This window comes from Anomaloglossus baeobatrachus, chromosome 10, assembly GCF_048569485.1.
Source record: "Anomaloglossus baeobatrachus isolate aAnoBae1 chromosome 10, aAnoBae1.hap1, whole genome shotgun sequence".
NCBI lineage: Eukaryota > Metazoa > Chordata > Amphibia > Anura > Aromobatidae > Anomaloglossus > Anomaloglossus baeobatrachus.
The window spans coordinates 208,958,931-208,974,645 of NC_134362.1; the positions used below are offsets into that span (position 1 = coordinate 208,958,931).

Sequence of the window (15,715 nt, forward strand, 5' to 3'; positions counted from 1 at the left end):
AGTTATCTACAAGTGTCAGGATCCACGAGCGTCAGCTATCTACAAGTGTCAGGATCCACGAGTGTCAGTTATCTACAAGTGTCAGGATCCACGAGTGTCAGCTATCTACAAGGGTCAGGATCCACGAGCGTCAGCCATCTACAAGTGCCAGGATCCACGAGCGTCAGCTATTTACAAGTGTCAGGATCCGCGAGCGTCAGCCATCTACAAGTGCCAGGATCCGCGACCGTCAGCCATCTACAAGTGCCAGGATCCGCGAGCGTCAGCGATCTACAAGTGTCAGAATCCGCGAGCGTCAGCCATCTACAAGTGCCAGGATCCACGAGCGTCAGCTATTTACAAGTGTCAGGATCCGCGAGCGTCAGCTATCTACAAGTGTCAGGATCCGCGAGCGTCAGCTATCTACAAGTATCAGGATCCGCGAGCGTCAGTTATTTACAAGTGTCAGGATCCACGAGCATCAGCTATTTACAAGTGTCAGGATCCACGAGCATCAGCCATCTACAAGTGTCTGGATCCGCGAGCGTCAGCCATCTACAAGTGTCAGGATCCAGGAGCGTCAGCCATCTACAATTGTCAGGATCTACAAGTGTCAGGATCCGTGAGCGTCAGCGATCTACAAGTGTCAGGATCCGCGAGCGTCAGCCATCTACAAGTGCCAGGATCCACGAGCGTCAGCTATTTACAAGTGTCAGGATCCGCGAGTGTCAGCTATCTACAAGTGTCAGGATCCGCGAGCGTCAGCTATCTACAAGGATCAGGATCCGCGAGCGTCAGTTATTTACAAGTGTCAGGATCCACGAGCATCAGCTATTTACAAGTGTCTGGATCCGCGAGCGTCAGCCATCTACAAGTGTCAGGATCCGCGGGCGTCAGTTATCTACAAGTGTCAGGAACTACGAGTGTCAGATATCTACAAGTGTCAGGATCCGCGGGCGTCAGTTATCTACAAGTGTCAGGAACTACGAGTGTCAGTTATCTACAAGTGTCAGGAACTACGAGTGTCAGCCATCTACAAGTGTCAGGATCCGCGGGCGTCAGTTATCTACAAGTGTCAGGAACTACGAGTGTCAGTTATCTACAAGTGTCAGGAACTACGAGTGTCAGTTATCTACAAGTGTCAGGAACTACGAGTGTCAGTTATCTACAAGTGTCAGGAACTACGAGTGTCAGTTATCTACAAGTGTCAGGAACTACGAGCGTCAGCTATCTATAAGTGTAAGGATCCAGGAGCGTCAGCCATCTACAATTGTCAGGATCTACGAGCGTCAGCTATCTACAAGTGTCAGGATCCGTGAGCGTCAGCCATCTACAAGGGTCAGGATCCGCGAGCGTCAGCTATCTACAAGTGTCAGGATCCGCGGGCGTCAGTTATCTACAAGTGTCAGGAACTACGAGTGTCAGATATCTACAAGTGTCAGGATCCGCGGGCGTCAGTTATCTACAAGTGTCAGGAACTACGAGTGTCAGTTATCTACAAGTGTCAGGAACTACGAGTGTCAGCCACCTACAAGTGTCAGGATCCGCGGGCGTCAGTTATCTACAAGTGTCAGGAACTACGAGTGTCAGTTATCTACAAGTGTCAGGAACTACGAGTGTCAGTTATCTACAAGTGTCAGGAACTACGAGTGTCAGTTATCTACAAGTGTCAGGAACTACGAGTGTCAGTTATCTACAAGTGTCAGGAACTACGAGCGTCAGCTATCTATAAGTGTAAGGATCCAGGAGCGTCAGCCATCTACAATTGTCAGGATCTACGAGCGTCAGCTATCTACAAGTGTCAGGATCCGTGAGCGTCAGCCATCTACAAGGGTCAGGATCCGCGAGCGTCAGCTATCTACAAGTGTCAGGATCCGCGAGTGTCAGTTATCTACAAGTGTCAGGATCCGGGATCGTCAGCCATCTACAAGTGTCAGGATCCGCGAGCGTCATCTATCTACAAGTGTCAGGATCTGCGAGCGTCATCTACAAGTGTCAGGATCCGCGAGCGTCAGCTATCTACAAGTGTCAGGATCCGCGAGCGTCAGTTATCTATAGGTGTCAGGATCCCGCTTTGTACGATCAGTGAACCACTTGTCGCTCTGTGTACAGTCGTATACGAGGTCTATGGCTGATCAGCACTGGTTTATAGGAATACAAGCCACCTGGATATTCTGCAACCTCCCACAAGATCCTCTGCTGAAATCCTCTGTGCTGAGGTGAGTAATAGACATTTTATTTTTTAGACACTTTTCCTTTTTTTCATAAGATATCAGCTTCTACCGCTTCTCTTAAAACATTTTATCTTCTTAGATAATGAGGGAATGTGAGCTTGGCGCGGTGTCTCGCCCCTTCACCACTTAGGCCACTTACATAAAAAGCTCTGACATTCCTGGGCCGAGGGAGGATAACTCAGACCCAAATTATACACACGAGTCCTCATTATAAACAGCTTTGTGTCATACGTGGAATTTATGTGTGGTTTGTGATCACGTGTTCCTGGGAGGAGATGAGCGATCGTACAAAGTGTAAGGAAACATGCACAGTACCTGCCCGTCCTGACCCACGTGGACCTGATGGATCTGTAGGTTCCCCTGCAAAACACACACGGATGTTAGAGGTGGAAGTAATGAACACTGGGCATTTGTTATTTTATTTGTTCTTCCCCACACTGCCCCTTATCATGGCAGCCGCGGGCCCGTCCTCAGAGATCGGACACTATCACTGAGGACGGAGGATCAGTGCAGGAACAGGAGAAGACTTTGTAAGAGCCATTCTGCAGTTTATCATCAGGTTTCATAACAACATATAATATTTCAGAAAATCAAGAGCAAAACCAGCAAAGGGGTTACGATCCGTGCATGGAGATCTGTGCGGCAGCAGCTCCTCCACCTGCAGAGAATCGGCCGGGATGAAATGAGGGCATCGGGGCGACACCTCCCGCCTCATCCGTCTCACTAATGCTCCACATATTTCACTCCATCTTTATATAGAGGTATTCAGTGGGGTTCCCCTAGAAAAGGCAGAATCCTCTCAATAGAATTTACTGTAAGGGGCACTTTGCACGTTGCGACATCGCTAGCCGATGCTTGTGATGCCGAGCGCGATAGTCCCCGCCCCCGTCGCACATGCGATATCTGGTGATCACTGCCGTAGCGAACACTATCGCTACAGCAGCTTCACATGCACTCACCTGCCCTGCGACCCGCCTCCTTCCTAAGGGGGCGGGTCGTGCAGTGTCAAACGGCAGGCGGCCAATAGAAGTGGAGGGGCGCAGATGAGCGGGACGTAAACATCCCGCCCACCTCCTTCCTTCCGCATAGCCGGTGGAGGCAGGTAAGGAGATGTTCCTCGCTCCTGCAGCTTCATACACAGCGATGTGCGCTGCCGCAGGAACGAGGAACAACATCGTATCTCATATTGGTGCGACATTATGAAAATGTCCGACGCTACACAAATCACCGATTTACGACACTTTTGCGATCGTTTATCGGCGCATCTAGGCTTTACACGTTGCGACATCGTTACTGGCACTGGATGTGAGTCACTTTCGATTTGTCCCTGACGATATCACAGTAGTGATGTCGCAACGTGCAAAGTACACCTAAGGCTACAACGATCAGGGTTCACAACATTTTGGATTCCGCTGCGCTGCATTGTACAGAAGAAGCACAGTGGATGAGACTTACAGAAATCCCATGCACACTGTGCTTCTTTTCTCCGCAGCATAAACGGACCGGCGGTGCAGCTTCCCGATCTACAGAGAAGAGTGGTCTCCGGAAGGAGAACACAGACAAAGTCCGCAGCACCCCGAATCCTGATTGTGGGCACGAACTGCTGCGGTCTCCTGTGGACAACACTCACACCCCCCAGGCTGCGTCCAGGACGTAACGTGTGCTGATCGAGTGCCTACAGGGTTATATCCATCTGGGACATTAATTACATATGGACAGGATACACCATAAAGGGTCACACTGCCAGGGATCGGACTGATTTCTTAAGAACAGACCCCCACCTCATGCTGTCAGGAGTGGAGACTTGGCCGCACTTGTGTTGTGGGGGTCTTTCCATTCATTTCCGTTCCTGGCAGCGCATGAGGGGGGGACCCTGTTGACCATCTGTCGGACATTACTCTGCTGATATGGCACAAATAGCCCAGGACGGGCAATCATTGTGCATCAACTTTTTACATAGCAGCAGTGATGACATTGATTCCACATAAGGAGATTTCCTAAAGATTTATGCCAGAATTCTGGCACAATGTGACCCAAAAGACTCTCATATGCCCTGCACCACACATTTTGCACCTCTTTAGCCAAGGGGGTGTGGTCTAATGTGCGGGGGTGTGGCCTGAGACACAGTGCAGGTTTCTGGGGTAAGCTTAGGCTACGCCGCCCGCAGCACAGGAGCCGCTCAGATACCTGCTGCATTTTCGGACTGTCTCGTCTAGGTTTACATTGTCTCACTGAATTTTACTATCTTTCCTGCCCCTTTAAGTCCATGGAAACAGCTGTAAAGTGAGTTAGGCTTTGGCTGCCAACAAAGCAATATAGAGAAACCACCTCGCTATGTAACACCTTCCCCTCCATTGTCCTGATTCTGCACATTCGTGTGTAGGATCCCGGCAGATCCATGAAATCCGCCCGGGACGCCACGGCTCATTGGAAACTCACAACTGACAAAACTTGCAAACTGCGAGATATGAAACAGGTCTGGAAAAACCGCAGGAGCTGAAATATTTCACTTTCCTGTAATGTCATCAGTTTTCTGACCAATATCACAAACACAAATCCGTTTGGATGGTTCCGGCGCTGCTCTCGGTATGTACTGGAGATCACGGAGCCCGGAGGCTGCTCCAGGCCGCACTGTCAGTATGTACTGGACATCCCGGATGGCTGCGCCAGGCCGCATTGTCAGTATGTACTGGACATCCCGGAAGGCTGCTCCAGGCCGCACTGTCAGTATGTACCGGACATCCCGGATGGCTGCTCCAGGCCGCACTGTCAGTATGTACCGGACATCCCGGATGGCTGCTCCAGGCCGCACTGTCGGTATGTACTGGACATCCCGGATGGCTGCTCCAGGCCGCACTGTCAGTATGTACTGCACATCCCGGATGGCTGCTCCAGGCCGCACTGTCAGTATGTACTGGACATCCCGGATGGCTGCGCCAGGCCGCATTGTCAGTATGTACTGGACATCCCGGAAGGCTGCTCCAGGCCGCACTGTCAGTATGTACCGGACATCCCGGATGGCTGCTCCAGGCCGCACTGTCAGTATGTACTGGACATCCCGGATGGCTGCTCCAGGCCGCACTGTCAGTATGTACCGGACATCCCGGATGGCTGCTCTAGGCCGCACTGTCGGTATGTACTGGACATCCCGGATGGCTGCTCCAGGCCGCACTGTCAGTATGTACCGGACATCCCGGATGGCTGCTCCAGGCCGCACTGTCGGTATGTACGGGACATCCCGGATGGCTGCTCCAGGCCGCACTGTCGGTATGTACTGGACATCCTGGATGGCTGCTCCAGGCCGCACTGTCAGTATGTACTGGACATCCCGGATGGCTGCTCCAGGCCGCACTGTCAGTATGTACTGGACATCCCGGAAGGCTGCTCCAGGCCGCACTGTCAGTATGTAATGCACATCCCAGATGACTGCTCCAGGCCGCACTGTCGGTATGTACTGGACATCCTGGATGGCTGCTCTAGGCCGCACTGTCAGTATGTACTGGACATCCCGGATGGCTGCTCCAGGCCGCACTGTCGGTATGTACTGGACATCCCGGATGGCTGCTCCAGGCCGCACTGTCGGTATGTACTGGACATCCCGGATGGCTGCTCCAGGCCGCACTGTCAGTATGTACTGGACATCCCGGATGGCTGCTCCAGGCCGCACTGTCGGTATGTACTGGACATCCTGGATGGCTGCTCTAGGCCGCACTGTCAGTATGTACTGGACATCCCGGATGGCTGCTCCAGGCCGCACTGTCAGTATGTACTGGACATCCCAGATGGCTGCTCCAGGCCGCACTGTCGGTATGTACGGGACATCCCGGATGGCTGCTCCAGGCCGCACTGTCAGTATGTACTGGACATCCCAGATGGCTGCTCCAGGCCGCACTGTCGGTATGTACTGGACATCCCGGATGGCTGCTCCAGGCCGCACTGTCAGTATGTACTGGACATCCCGGATGGCTGCTCCAGGCCGCACTGTCGGTATGTACTGGACATCCCGGATGGCTGCTCCAGGCCGCACTGTCAGTATGTACTGCACATCCCGGATGGCTGCTCCAGGCCGCACTGTCAGTATGTACTGGACATCCCAGATGGCTGCTCCAGGCCGCACTGTCGGTATGTACGGGACATCCCGGATGGCTGCTCCAGGCCGCACTGTCAGTATGTACCGGACATCCCGGATGGCTGCTCTAGGCCGCACTGTCAGTATGTACTGGACATCCCGGATGGCTGCTCCAGGCCGCACTGTCAGTATGTACTGGACATCCCGGATGGCTGCTCCAGGCCGCACTGTCGGTATGTACTGGACATCCCGGATGGCTGCTCCAGGCCGCACTGTCAGTATGTACTGCACATCCCGGATGGCTGCTCCAGGCCGCACTGTCAGTATGTACTGGACATCCCAGATGGCTGCTCCAGGCCGCACTGTCGGTATGTACGGGACATCCCAGATGGCTGCTCCAGGCCGCACTGTCGGTATGTACTGGACATCCCGGATGGCTGCTCCAGGCCGCACTGTCAGTATGTACTGGACATCCCGGATGGCTGCTCCAGGCCGCACTGTCGGTATGTACTGGACATCCCGGATGGCTGCTCCAGGCCGCACTGTCAGTATGTACTGGACATCCCAGATGGCTGCTCCAGGCCGCACTGTCAGTATGTACTGGACATCCCGGATGGCTGCTCCAGGCTGCACTGTCAGTATGTACTGGACATCCCGGATGGCTGCTCCAGGCCGCACTGTCAGTATGTACTGGACATCCCGGATGGCTGCTCCAGGCCGCACTGTCAGTATGTACTGGACATCCCGGATGGCTGCTCCAGGCCGCACTGTCAGTATGTACTGGACATCCCGGATGGCTGCTCAAGGCCGCACTGTCAGTATGTACTGCACATCCCGGATGGCTGCTCCAGGCCGCACTGTCGGTGTGTACTGGACATCCCGGATGGCTGCGCCAGGCCGCACTATCGATATGTACTGGAGGACCCGGATGGCTGCGCCAGTGAGAATCATCGGACTTGTATGGACTGTGTCACATGGAATATTAACAATGTTGTAAACAGTGTTGCGCAGTAACCGGTAATTACCTCGCTGTCCTGCGTGATCTGGACCTGCTCTCCCTGCGGCACCTGAGCGATGTGTAGATGTCCCTGTAAGAAACAGAGGAACCGCGTGAGAAGCCAAGACCCGCTCAATGATGCAAAAAGACACAGAGAAAAGGGGCCAATGACACTGTACAGTCCCAACTCACACCCAGAGCAGCAATCACAATTCTGCTGCTTCTCAGTGGATAGAAATGAATAATCAAAAACCCTGCAGAGAGTCACCGTAGTGAGATAAACAATGAAAAAATCCCCAATCATGAGCCAGCATGAAAAACTAAAAAAAAAGGGGGATAGTGACCATAACAATAATGTGAGAATAAAATGCTAAATTTTATTAATGGAAAATGTTAAAATTCAATTTCATTATATTCAGTTACATTATAAAATCAATCATTCAAACACATTATAAAAAACAATTCATGGACAAAAATATTCCCTTATTTTAGCAGCAGAAAAACCAGAAAAATAAAGTGCACAGTGAAAAGACCAATTATTAAATATCGCCTGATAATAATTTTTTTTTTTTATCAAAAAGTAAGTATTCTGTTATAAAGTGCTAGATTGGGCCAAAATCTGTTTCTAGGTATAAAATAATTCCCATTACATATCCCGTGTATATGATGAAATAAATGCAACAAACTAAATAAAATAGATTCTCTATCTTAATGTATGGTCTGATGGTCCTGCTTGCTGCATACCCCGACGAGCATTTCGTGCATTTGTCTTCCTCAGGGCACTTCTAGGGTGTGGGAGGGTGGGGGTAGTCTACAGATGTACAGTAGATACTTTGGATGGAGTGTACAGATGTAGATACTTCTGGGGGGGAGTGTACAGATGTAGATACTTCTGAGGGGGTAGTGTATAGATGTAGATACTTCTGGGGGGAGTGTACAGATTTATATACTTCTGGGGGTAGTGTACAGAAGTAGATACTTCTGAGGGGGGAAAGTACAGATGTAGGGTGGAGTGTACAGATGTAGATACTTCTGGGGGGGAGTGAACAGATGTAGATACTTCTGGGGGCGGAGTGTACAGATGTAGGGCGGAGTGTACAGATGTAGATACTTCTGGGGGGAGTGTACAGATGTAGATACTTCTGGGGGGAGTGTACAGATGTAGATACTTCTGGGGGAGTGTACAGATGTAATACTTCTGGGGGGGTGTACAGATTGTTATACTTCTGGGGGGAGTGTACAGATGTAGATACTTCGGGGGAGGTGTACATATGTAGATACTTCTGGGGGGGAGTGTACATATGTAGATACTTCTGGGGGGGAGTGTACAGATGTAGATACTTCTGGGGGGGAGTGTACAGATGTAGATACTTCTGGGGGGGAGTGTACAGATGTAGATACTTCGGGGGAGGTGTACATATGTAGATACTTCTGGGGGGGAGTGTACATATGTAGATACTTCTGGGGGGAGTGTACAGTTGTAGATACTTCTGGGGGGGAGTGTACAGATGTAGATACTTCTGGGGGGAGTGTACAGATGTAGATACTTATGGGGGGGTGCACAGATGTAGATACTTCTGGGGGGAGTGTACAGATGTAGATACTTCTGGGGGGAGTGTACAGATGTAGATACTTCTGGGGGGAGTGTATAGATGTAGATACTTCTGGGGGGAGTGTACAGATGTAGATACTTCTGGGGGGAGTGTACAGATGTAGATACTTCTGGGGGGAGTGTATAGATGTAGATACTTCTGGGGAAGTGTACAGATGTAGATACTTCTGGGGGGAGTGTACAGATGTAGATACTTCTGGGGGGAGTGTATAGATGTAGATACTTCTGGGGGGAGTGTACAGATGTAGATACTTCTGGGGGGAGTGTATAGATGTAGATACTTCTGGGGGAGTGTACAGATGTAGATACTTCTAGGGGAGTGTACAGATGTAGATACTTCGGGGTGGGGGGTGGGGGTGTGAGTGTACAGATGTAGATACTTCTGGGGGAGTGTACAGATGTAGATACTTCTGGGGGAGTGTACAGATGTAGATACTTCTGTGGGGGGGGTGTACAGATGTAGATACTTCTGGGGGGAGTGTATAGATGTAGATACTTCTGGGGGGAGTGTACAGATGTAGATACTTCTGGGGGAGTGTACAGATGTAGATACTTCTGGGGGAGTGTACAGATGTAGATACTTCTGGGGGCGGAGTGTACAGATGTAGGGCGGAGTGTACAGATGTAGATACTTCTGGGGGGAGTGTACAGATGTAGATACTTCTGGGGGGAGTGTACAGATGTAGATACTTCTGGGGGAGTGTACAGATGTAATACTTCTGGGGGGGTGTACAGATTGTTATACTTCTGGGGGGAGTGTACAGATGTAGATACTTCGGGGGAGGTGTACATATGTAGATACTTCTGGGGGGGAGTGTACATATGTAGATACTTCTGGGGGGGAGTGTACAGATGTAGATACTTCTGGGGGGGAGTGTACAGATGTAGATACTTCTGGGGGGGAGTGTACAGATGTAGATACTTCGGGGGAGGTGTACATATGTAGATACTTCTGGGGGGGAGTGTACATATGTAGATACTTCTGGGGGGAGTGTACAGTTGTAGATACTTCTGGGGGGGAGTGTACAGATGTAGATACTTCTGGGGGGAGTGTACAGATGTAGATACTTATGGGGGGGTGCACAGATGTAGATACTTCTGGGGGGAGTGTACAGATGTAGATACTTCTGGGGGGAGTGTACAGATGTAGATACTTCTGGGGGGAGTGTATAGATGTAGATACTTCTGGGGGGAGTGTACAGATGTAGATACTTCTGGGGGGAGTGTACAGATGTAGATACTTCTGGGGGGAGTGTATAGATGTAGATACTTCTGGGGAAGTGTACAGATGTAGATACTTCTGGGGGGAGTGTACAGATGTAGATACTTCTGGGGGGAGTGTATAGATGTAGATACTTCTGGGGGGAGTGTACAGATGTAGATACTTCTGGGGGGAGTGTATAGATGTAGATACTTCTGGGGGAGTGTACAGATGTAGATACTTCTAGGGGAGTGTACAGATGTAGATACTTCGGGGTGGGGGGTGGGGGTGTGAGTGTACAGATGTAGATACTTCTGGGGGAGTGTACAGATGTAGATACTTCTGGGGGAGTGTACAGATGTAGATACTTCTGTGGGGGGGGTGTACAGATGTAGATACTTCTGGGGGGAGTGTATAGATGTAGATACTTCTGGGGGGAGTGTACAGATGTAGATACTTCTGGGGGAGTGTACAGATGTAGATACTTCTGGGGGAGTGTACAGATGTAGATACTTCTGTGGGGTGTGGGGGGGGGTGTACAGATGTAGACACTTCTGGGGGGAGTGTATAGATGTAGATACTTCTGGGGGGGAGTGTACAGATGTAGATACTTCTGGGGGAGTGTACAGATGTAGATACTTCTGGGGGGAGTGTACAGATGTAGATACTTCTGGGGGAGTGTACAGTTGTAGATACTTCCGGGGGGGAGAGTACAGATGTAGGTACTGCGGGGGGGGGGGGGGGGGGGAGGTGTACAGATGTAGATACTTCTGGGGGGGTGTACAGATGTAGATACTTCGGGGGGGGGGGGAGTGTACAGGTGTAGATACTTCTGGGGGGGGAATTTACAGATGTAGATACTGCGGGGGGGGGGGGGGGGTGTTCCTGATGTAGATACTTCTGGGGGGGTGTACAGATGTAGATACTTCCGGGGAGGGAAAATGTACAGATGTAGATACTGCGGGGGGAAGAGGGGGGGGTGTTCCTGATGTAGATACTTCTGGGGGGGATGTACTGATGTAGATACTTCTGGGGGGAGTGTACAGATGCAGATACTTCTGGGGGAGTGTATAGATGTAGATACTTCTGGGGGGGGGTGTACAGATGTAGATACTTCGGGGGGGGGGACTGTACAGATGTAGATACTGTGGGGGGCAGTGCACAGATGTAGATACTTCGGGGGGGGGGGGGGGTGTTCCTGATGCAGATACTTCGGGGGGGGGGGGGTTCCTGATGTAGATAGTTCCGGGGGGGGGGGGGGATGTACAGATGTAGTAGATATTTCTGTTTTTTCTAACCACTATAATCCTAATTTCCCCCTGATCTTTGTTTTGTGATGAGTTTCTGCGCTGAGGGGAGATTAAGGTGCTGGATTTGGAGCTCAGACAAGACGCCTGTGACGACTTTCTTCTACAATTGCCTGTGAATTTCAAAGCTCCTTCGATATCAAACGGCCTCATTTCCTCTGGACGGAAGTGTCCCATTCAGAGGAGGCAAAACAAAACAGCCTGAACTTATCAAACTGACAATAGGGAGAGTCTCCAGCCTAAACTTCATGCAGCCTTGATAAGAGACACTTTGCCTCCATTCCCTGCAATCCGGAAAAGAATGGGGGGGATTAACCCTGCGTCTGCCGTGGTGTAGCATTGGCTGCATTTACACGTGTCCACCCTTACCTTTGCTTAAATTTGGGTAACGACTTCAATTCCCAGATGTGCCGGCAACTTTTCACCCCTAATCCTCATAACGTGGGGCAGAATTGGTCACGTTTCCAAAAAGCAGCGGCAACCACCACAATGCAATGGCACCGTGCGACTCCCCATATACCATGCCTTTACATCAGTGCATATGGGAATATTGTGAAGATGTAGAATGCTGAAGACCTCACACAGGGGCTCCAGCTCTCGCCCATGACCATGATGTTCACGGTGCAGGACACTCCCCAGAGGCTGCGGGCCGGACGCTCCCCAGAGGCTGCGGGCCGGACGCTCCCCAGAGGCTGCGGGCCGGACGCTCCCCAGAGGCTGCGGGCCGGACGCTCCCCAGAGGCTGCGGGCCGGACGCTCCCCAGACACTACGGGCCGGACGCTCCCCAGAGACTATGGGCCGGACGCTCTCCAGAGACTACGGGCCGGACGCTCCCCAGAGGCTGCGGGCCGGACGCTCCCCAGAGGCTGGGCCGGACGCTCCCCAGAGGCTGGGCCGGACGCTCTCCAGAGGCTGCGGGCCGGACGCTCCCCAGAGGCTGGGCCGGACGCTCTCCAGAGACTACGGGCTGGACGCTCCCCAGAGGCTGCGGGCCGGACGCACCCCAGAGGCTGGGGCCGGACGCTCCCCAGAGACTACGGGCCGGACGCTCCCCAGAGACTACGGGCCGGACGCTCCCCAGAGACTACGGGCCGGACGCTTCCCAGACACTACGGGCCGGACGCTCCCCAGAGACTACGGGCCGGACGCTCCCCAGAGGCTGCGAGCTGGCCATTCACCAGAGGCTGCGGGCCGGACGCTCCCCAGAGGCTGCGGGCCGGACGCTCCCCAGAGGCTGCGGGCCGGACGCTCCCCAGAGGCTGCGGGCCGGACGCTCCCCAGAGGCTGCGGGCCGGACGCTCCACAGAGGCTGCGGGCCGGACGCTCCACAGAGGCTGCGGGCCGGACGCTCCACAGAGGCTGCGGGCCGGACGCTCCCCAGAGGCTGCGGGCCGGACGCTCCCCAGAGGCTGCGGGCCGGACGCTCCCCAGAGGCTGGGGCCGGACGTTCCCCAGAGGCTGGGGGCCGGACGCTCCCCAGAGGCTGCGAGCCGGACGCTCCCCAGAGGCTGCGGGCCGGACGCTCCCCAGAGGCTGCGGGCCGGACGCTCCCCAGAGGCTGCGGGCCGGACGCTCCCCAGAGGCTGCGGGCCGGACGCTCCCCAGAGGCTGCGGGCCGGACGCTCCCCAGAGGCTGCGGGCCGGACGCTCCCCAGAGGCTGCGGGCCGGACGCTCCCCAGAGGCTGCGGGCCGGACGCTCCCCAGAGGCTGCGAGCCGGACGCTCCCCAGAGGCTGCGGGCCGGATGCTCCCCAGAGGCTGCGAGCCGGACGCTCCCCAGAGGCTGCGGGCCGGACGCTCCCCAGAGGCTGGGCCGGACGCTCTCCAGAGACTACGGGCTGGACGCTCCCCAGAGGCTGCGGGCCGGACGCACCCCAGAGGCTGGGGCCGGACGCTCCCCAGAGACTACGGGCCGGACGCTCCCCAGAGACTACGGGCCGGACGCTCCCCAGAGACTACGGGCCGGACGCTTCCCAGACACTACGGGCCGGACGCTCCCCAGAGACTACGGGCCGGACGCTCCCCAGAGGCTGCGAGCTGGCCATTCACCAGAGGCTGCGGGCCGGACGCTCCCCAGAGGCTGCGGGCCGGACGCTCCCCAGAGGCTGCGGGCCGGACGCTCCCCAGAGGCTGCGGGCCGGACGCTCCACAGAGGCTGCGGGCCGGACGCTCCACAGAGGCTGCGGGCCGGACGCTCCACAGAGACTGCGGGCCGGACGCTCCCCAGAGGCTGCGGGCCGGACGCTCCCCAGAGGCTGCGGGCCGGACGCTCCCCAGAGGCTGGGGCCGGACGTTCCCCAGAGGCTGGGGGCCGGACGCTCCCCAGAGGCTGCGAGCCGGACGCTCCCCAGAGGCTGCGGGCCGGACGCTCCCCAGAGGCTGCGGGCCGGACGCTCCCCAGAGGCTGCGGGCCGGACGCTCCCCAGAGGCTGCGGGCCGGACGCTCCCCAGAGGCTGCGGGCCGGACGCTCCCCAGAGGCTGCGGGCCGGACGCTCCCCAGAGGCTGCGGGCCGGACGCTCCCCAGAGGCTGCGGGCCGGACGCTCCCCAGAGGCTGCGGGCCGGACGCTCCCCAGAGGCTGCGAGCCGGACGCTTCCCAGAGGCTGCGGGCCGGATGCTCCCCAGAGGCTGCGAGCCGGCCATTCACCAGAGGCTGCGGGCCAGACGCTCCCCAGAGGCTGCGGGCCGGACGCTCCCCAGAGGCTGCGGGCCGGACGCTCCCCAGAGGCTGCGGGCCGGACGCTCCCCAGACACTACGGGCCGGACGCTCCCCAGAGACTACGGGCCGGACGCTCCCCAGAGGCTGCGGGCCGGACGCTCCCCAGAGGCTGGGCCGGACGCTCTCCAGAGACTACGGGCTGGACGCTCCCCAGAGGCTGCGGGCCGGACGCTCCCCAGAGGCTGCGGGCCGGACGCACCCCAGAGGCTGGGGCCGGACGCTCCCCAGAGACTACGGGCCGGACGCTCCCCAGAGACTACGGGCCGGACGCTCCCCAGACACTACGGGCCGGACGCTCCCCAGAGACTACGGGCCGGACGCTCCCCAGAGGCTGCGAGCTGGCCATTCACCAGAGGCTGCGGGCCGGACGCTCCCCAGAGGCTGCGGGCCGGACGCTCCCCAGAGGCTGCGGGCCGGACGCTCCCCAGAGGCTGCGGGCCGGACGCTCCACAGAGGCTGCGGGCCGGACGCTCCACAGAGGCTGCGGGCCGGACGCTCCCCAGAGGCTGCGGGCCGGACGCTCCCCAGAGGCTGCGGGCCGGACGCTCATTGTCGTTATACCTGATCTGTGGCAAGGAGCACTAAAGTCTACGAGGCTTTGTGAAAGGAAATGAAAGCGGCCAGGTCTGTCTCAGAAGACACTCCATAACCTCATGAATAATGGTTCATTCATTTCACCTCTCTACATGAGTCTTTGTGATCCGTGTACAAGACTTAAATCAGTGCCGACTCCGCTCCAAGCTCCAGCTATCAACTGTGAAATGAGGCGTCATCATCGCTCCATCGCTGACAATAGCGGAGATAGTTCTGCGAGATAATATAACATTCTCTGGGAAAAATCAGTCGCCAGAGGAAATAAACGTCTCTTTATTGGACGGATCGCTGACTGGATTTACAACCTTCATGGTGCGCTCCCTCAATCTCCACATGTCTATGTTTTATCTGCCTGTACATGTCGTGGCCTCTAATGTCCCACCCGCAGGGAGACAGGAGTATTGTGATCTGTGTGCTCATGCTGATCCTCCTGGTGCATGCACAGAATGCAGAGGCAATGTATGTATGTGCTGCTGAATCTGATGTTTGTGATACAGGACGTCCGTGGGTTTGTTGCGGTTTTTTTCTTATCAAGCTTGGAAATTGCATACGTGATACAAAGCGTTATATCAGACTTACCACCTGGACCTGGCCGTCCTCGCCGATCTGGTGGAACTGCACCTGCTGGGCATTGGCCAGGGCGTAGTGCAGGGCCTGGGGGGGCGTCTGCTGCAGGTCACTGGATGACGACACTGTATTCTGCACACCGTCTGCAGGAGGAACGGACAGGACACACGAGCGTTACAGAAACCAAAACAATCAGCAGAAAAGAATTACAGAATGGTAACGCTGCTGGGTTGTGATATTTGCACCTTATTTATGGGGGATTTTCCCTGATTCGAGGGCCGTAGAATAGTGACTGCAGGCGTAAATTTATTAACAATTTACAGCATTCCTTCTAGAACGGATTGATGCTGCGCTAAGTGCGGCTGGTGCAGCGTGCGGTCACATTTCTACTGTTACAAAGGAAACATGGAACACATTTTTTGAAGCCGTCTCCT

The 15,715-nt window shown here is 55.0% G+C and overlaps 1 protein-coding gene across 1 annotated transcript in view; it reads right to left on the bottom strand.

Moving 5' to 3' along the window:
* Positions 1 to 15,715, bottom strand: part of BANP (BTG3 associated nuclear protein) — a 469,223-nt gene that overhangs the window by 128,859 nt on the left and 324,649 nt on the right. Inside the window, exons 9-11 of the mRNA XM_075326225.1 lie at positions 15,294 to 15,424; positions 7,308 to 7,370; positions 2,529 to 2,573 (exon numbers count right to left, since the gene is read on the bottom strand). Coding sequence (XP_075182340.1) covers positions 2,529 to 2,573; positions 7,308 to 7,370; positions 15,294 to 15,424 — 239 coding nt within the window. The remainder of the gene's footprint in view (positions 1 to 2,528; positions 2,574 to 7,307; positions 7,371 to 15,293; positions 15,425 to 15,715) is intronic.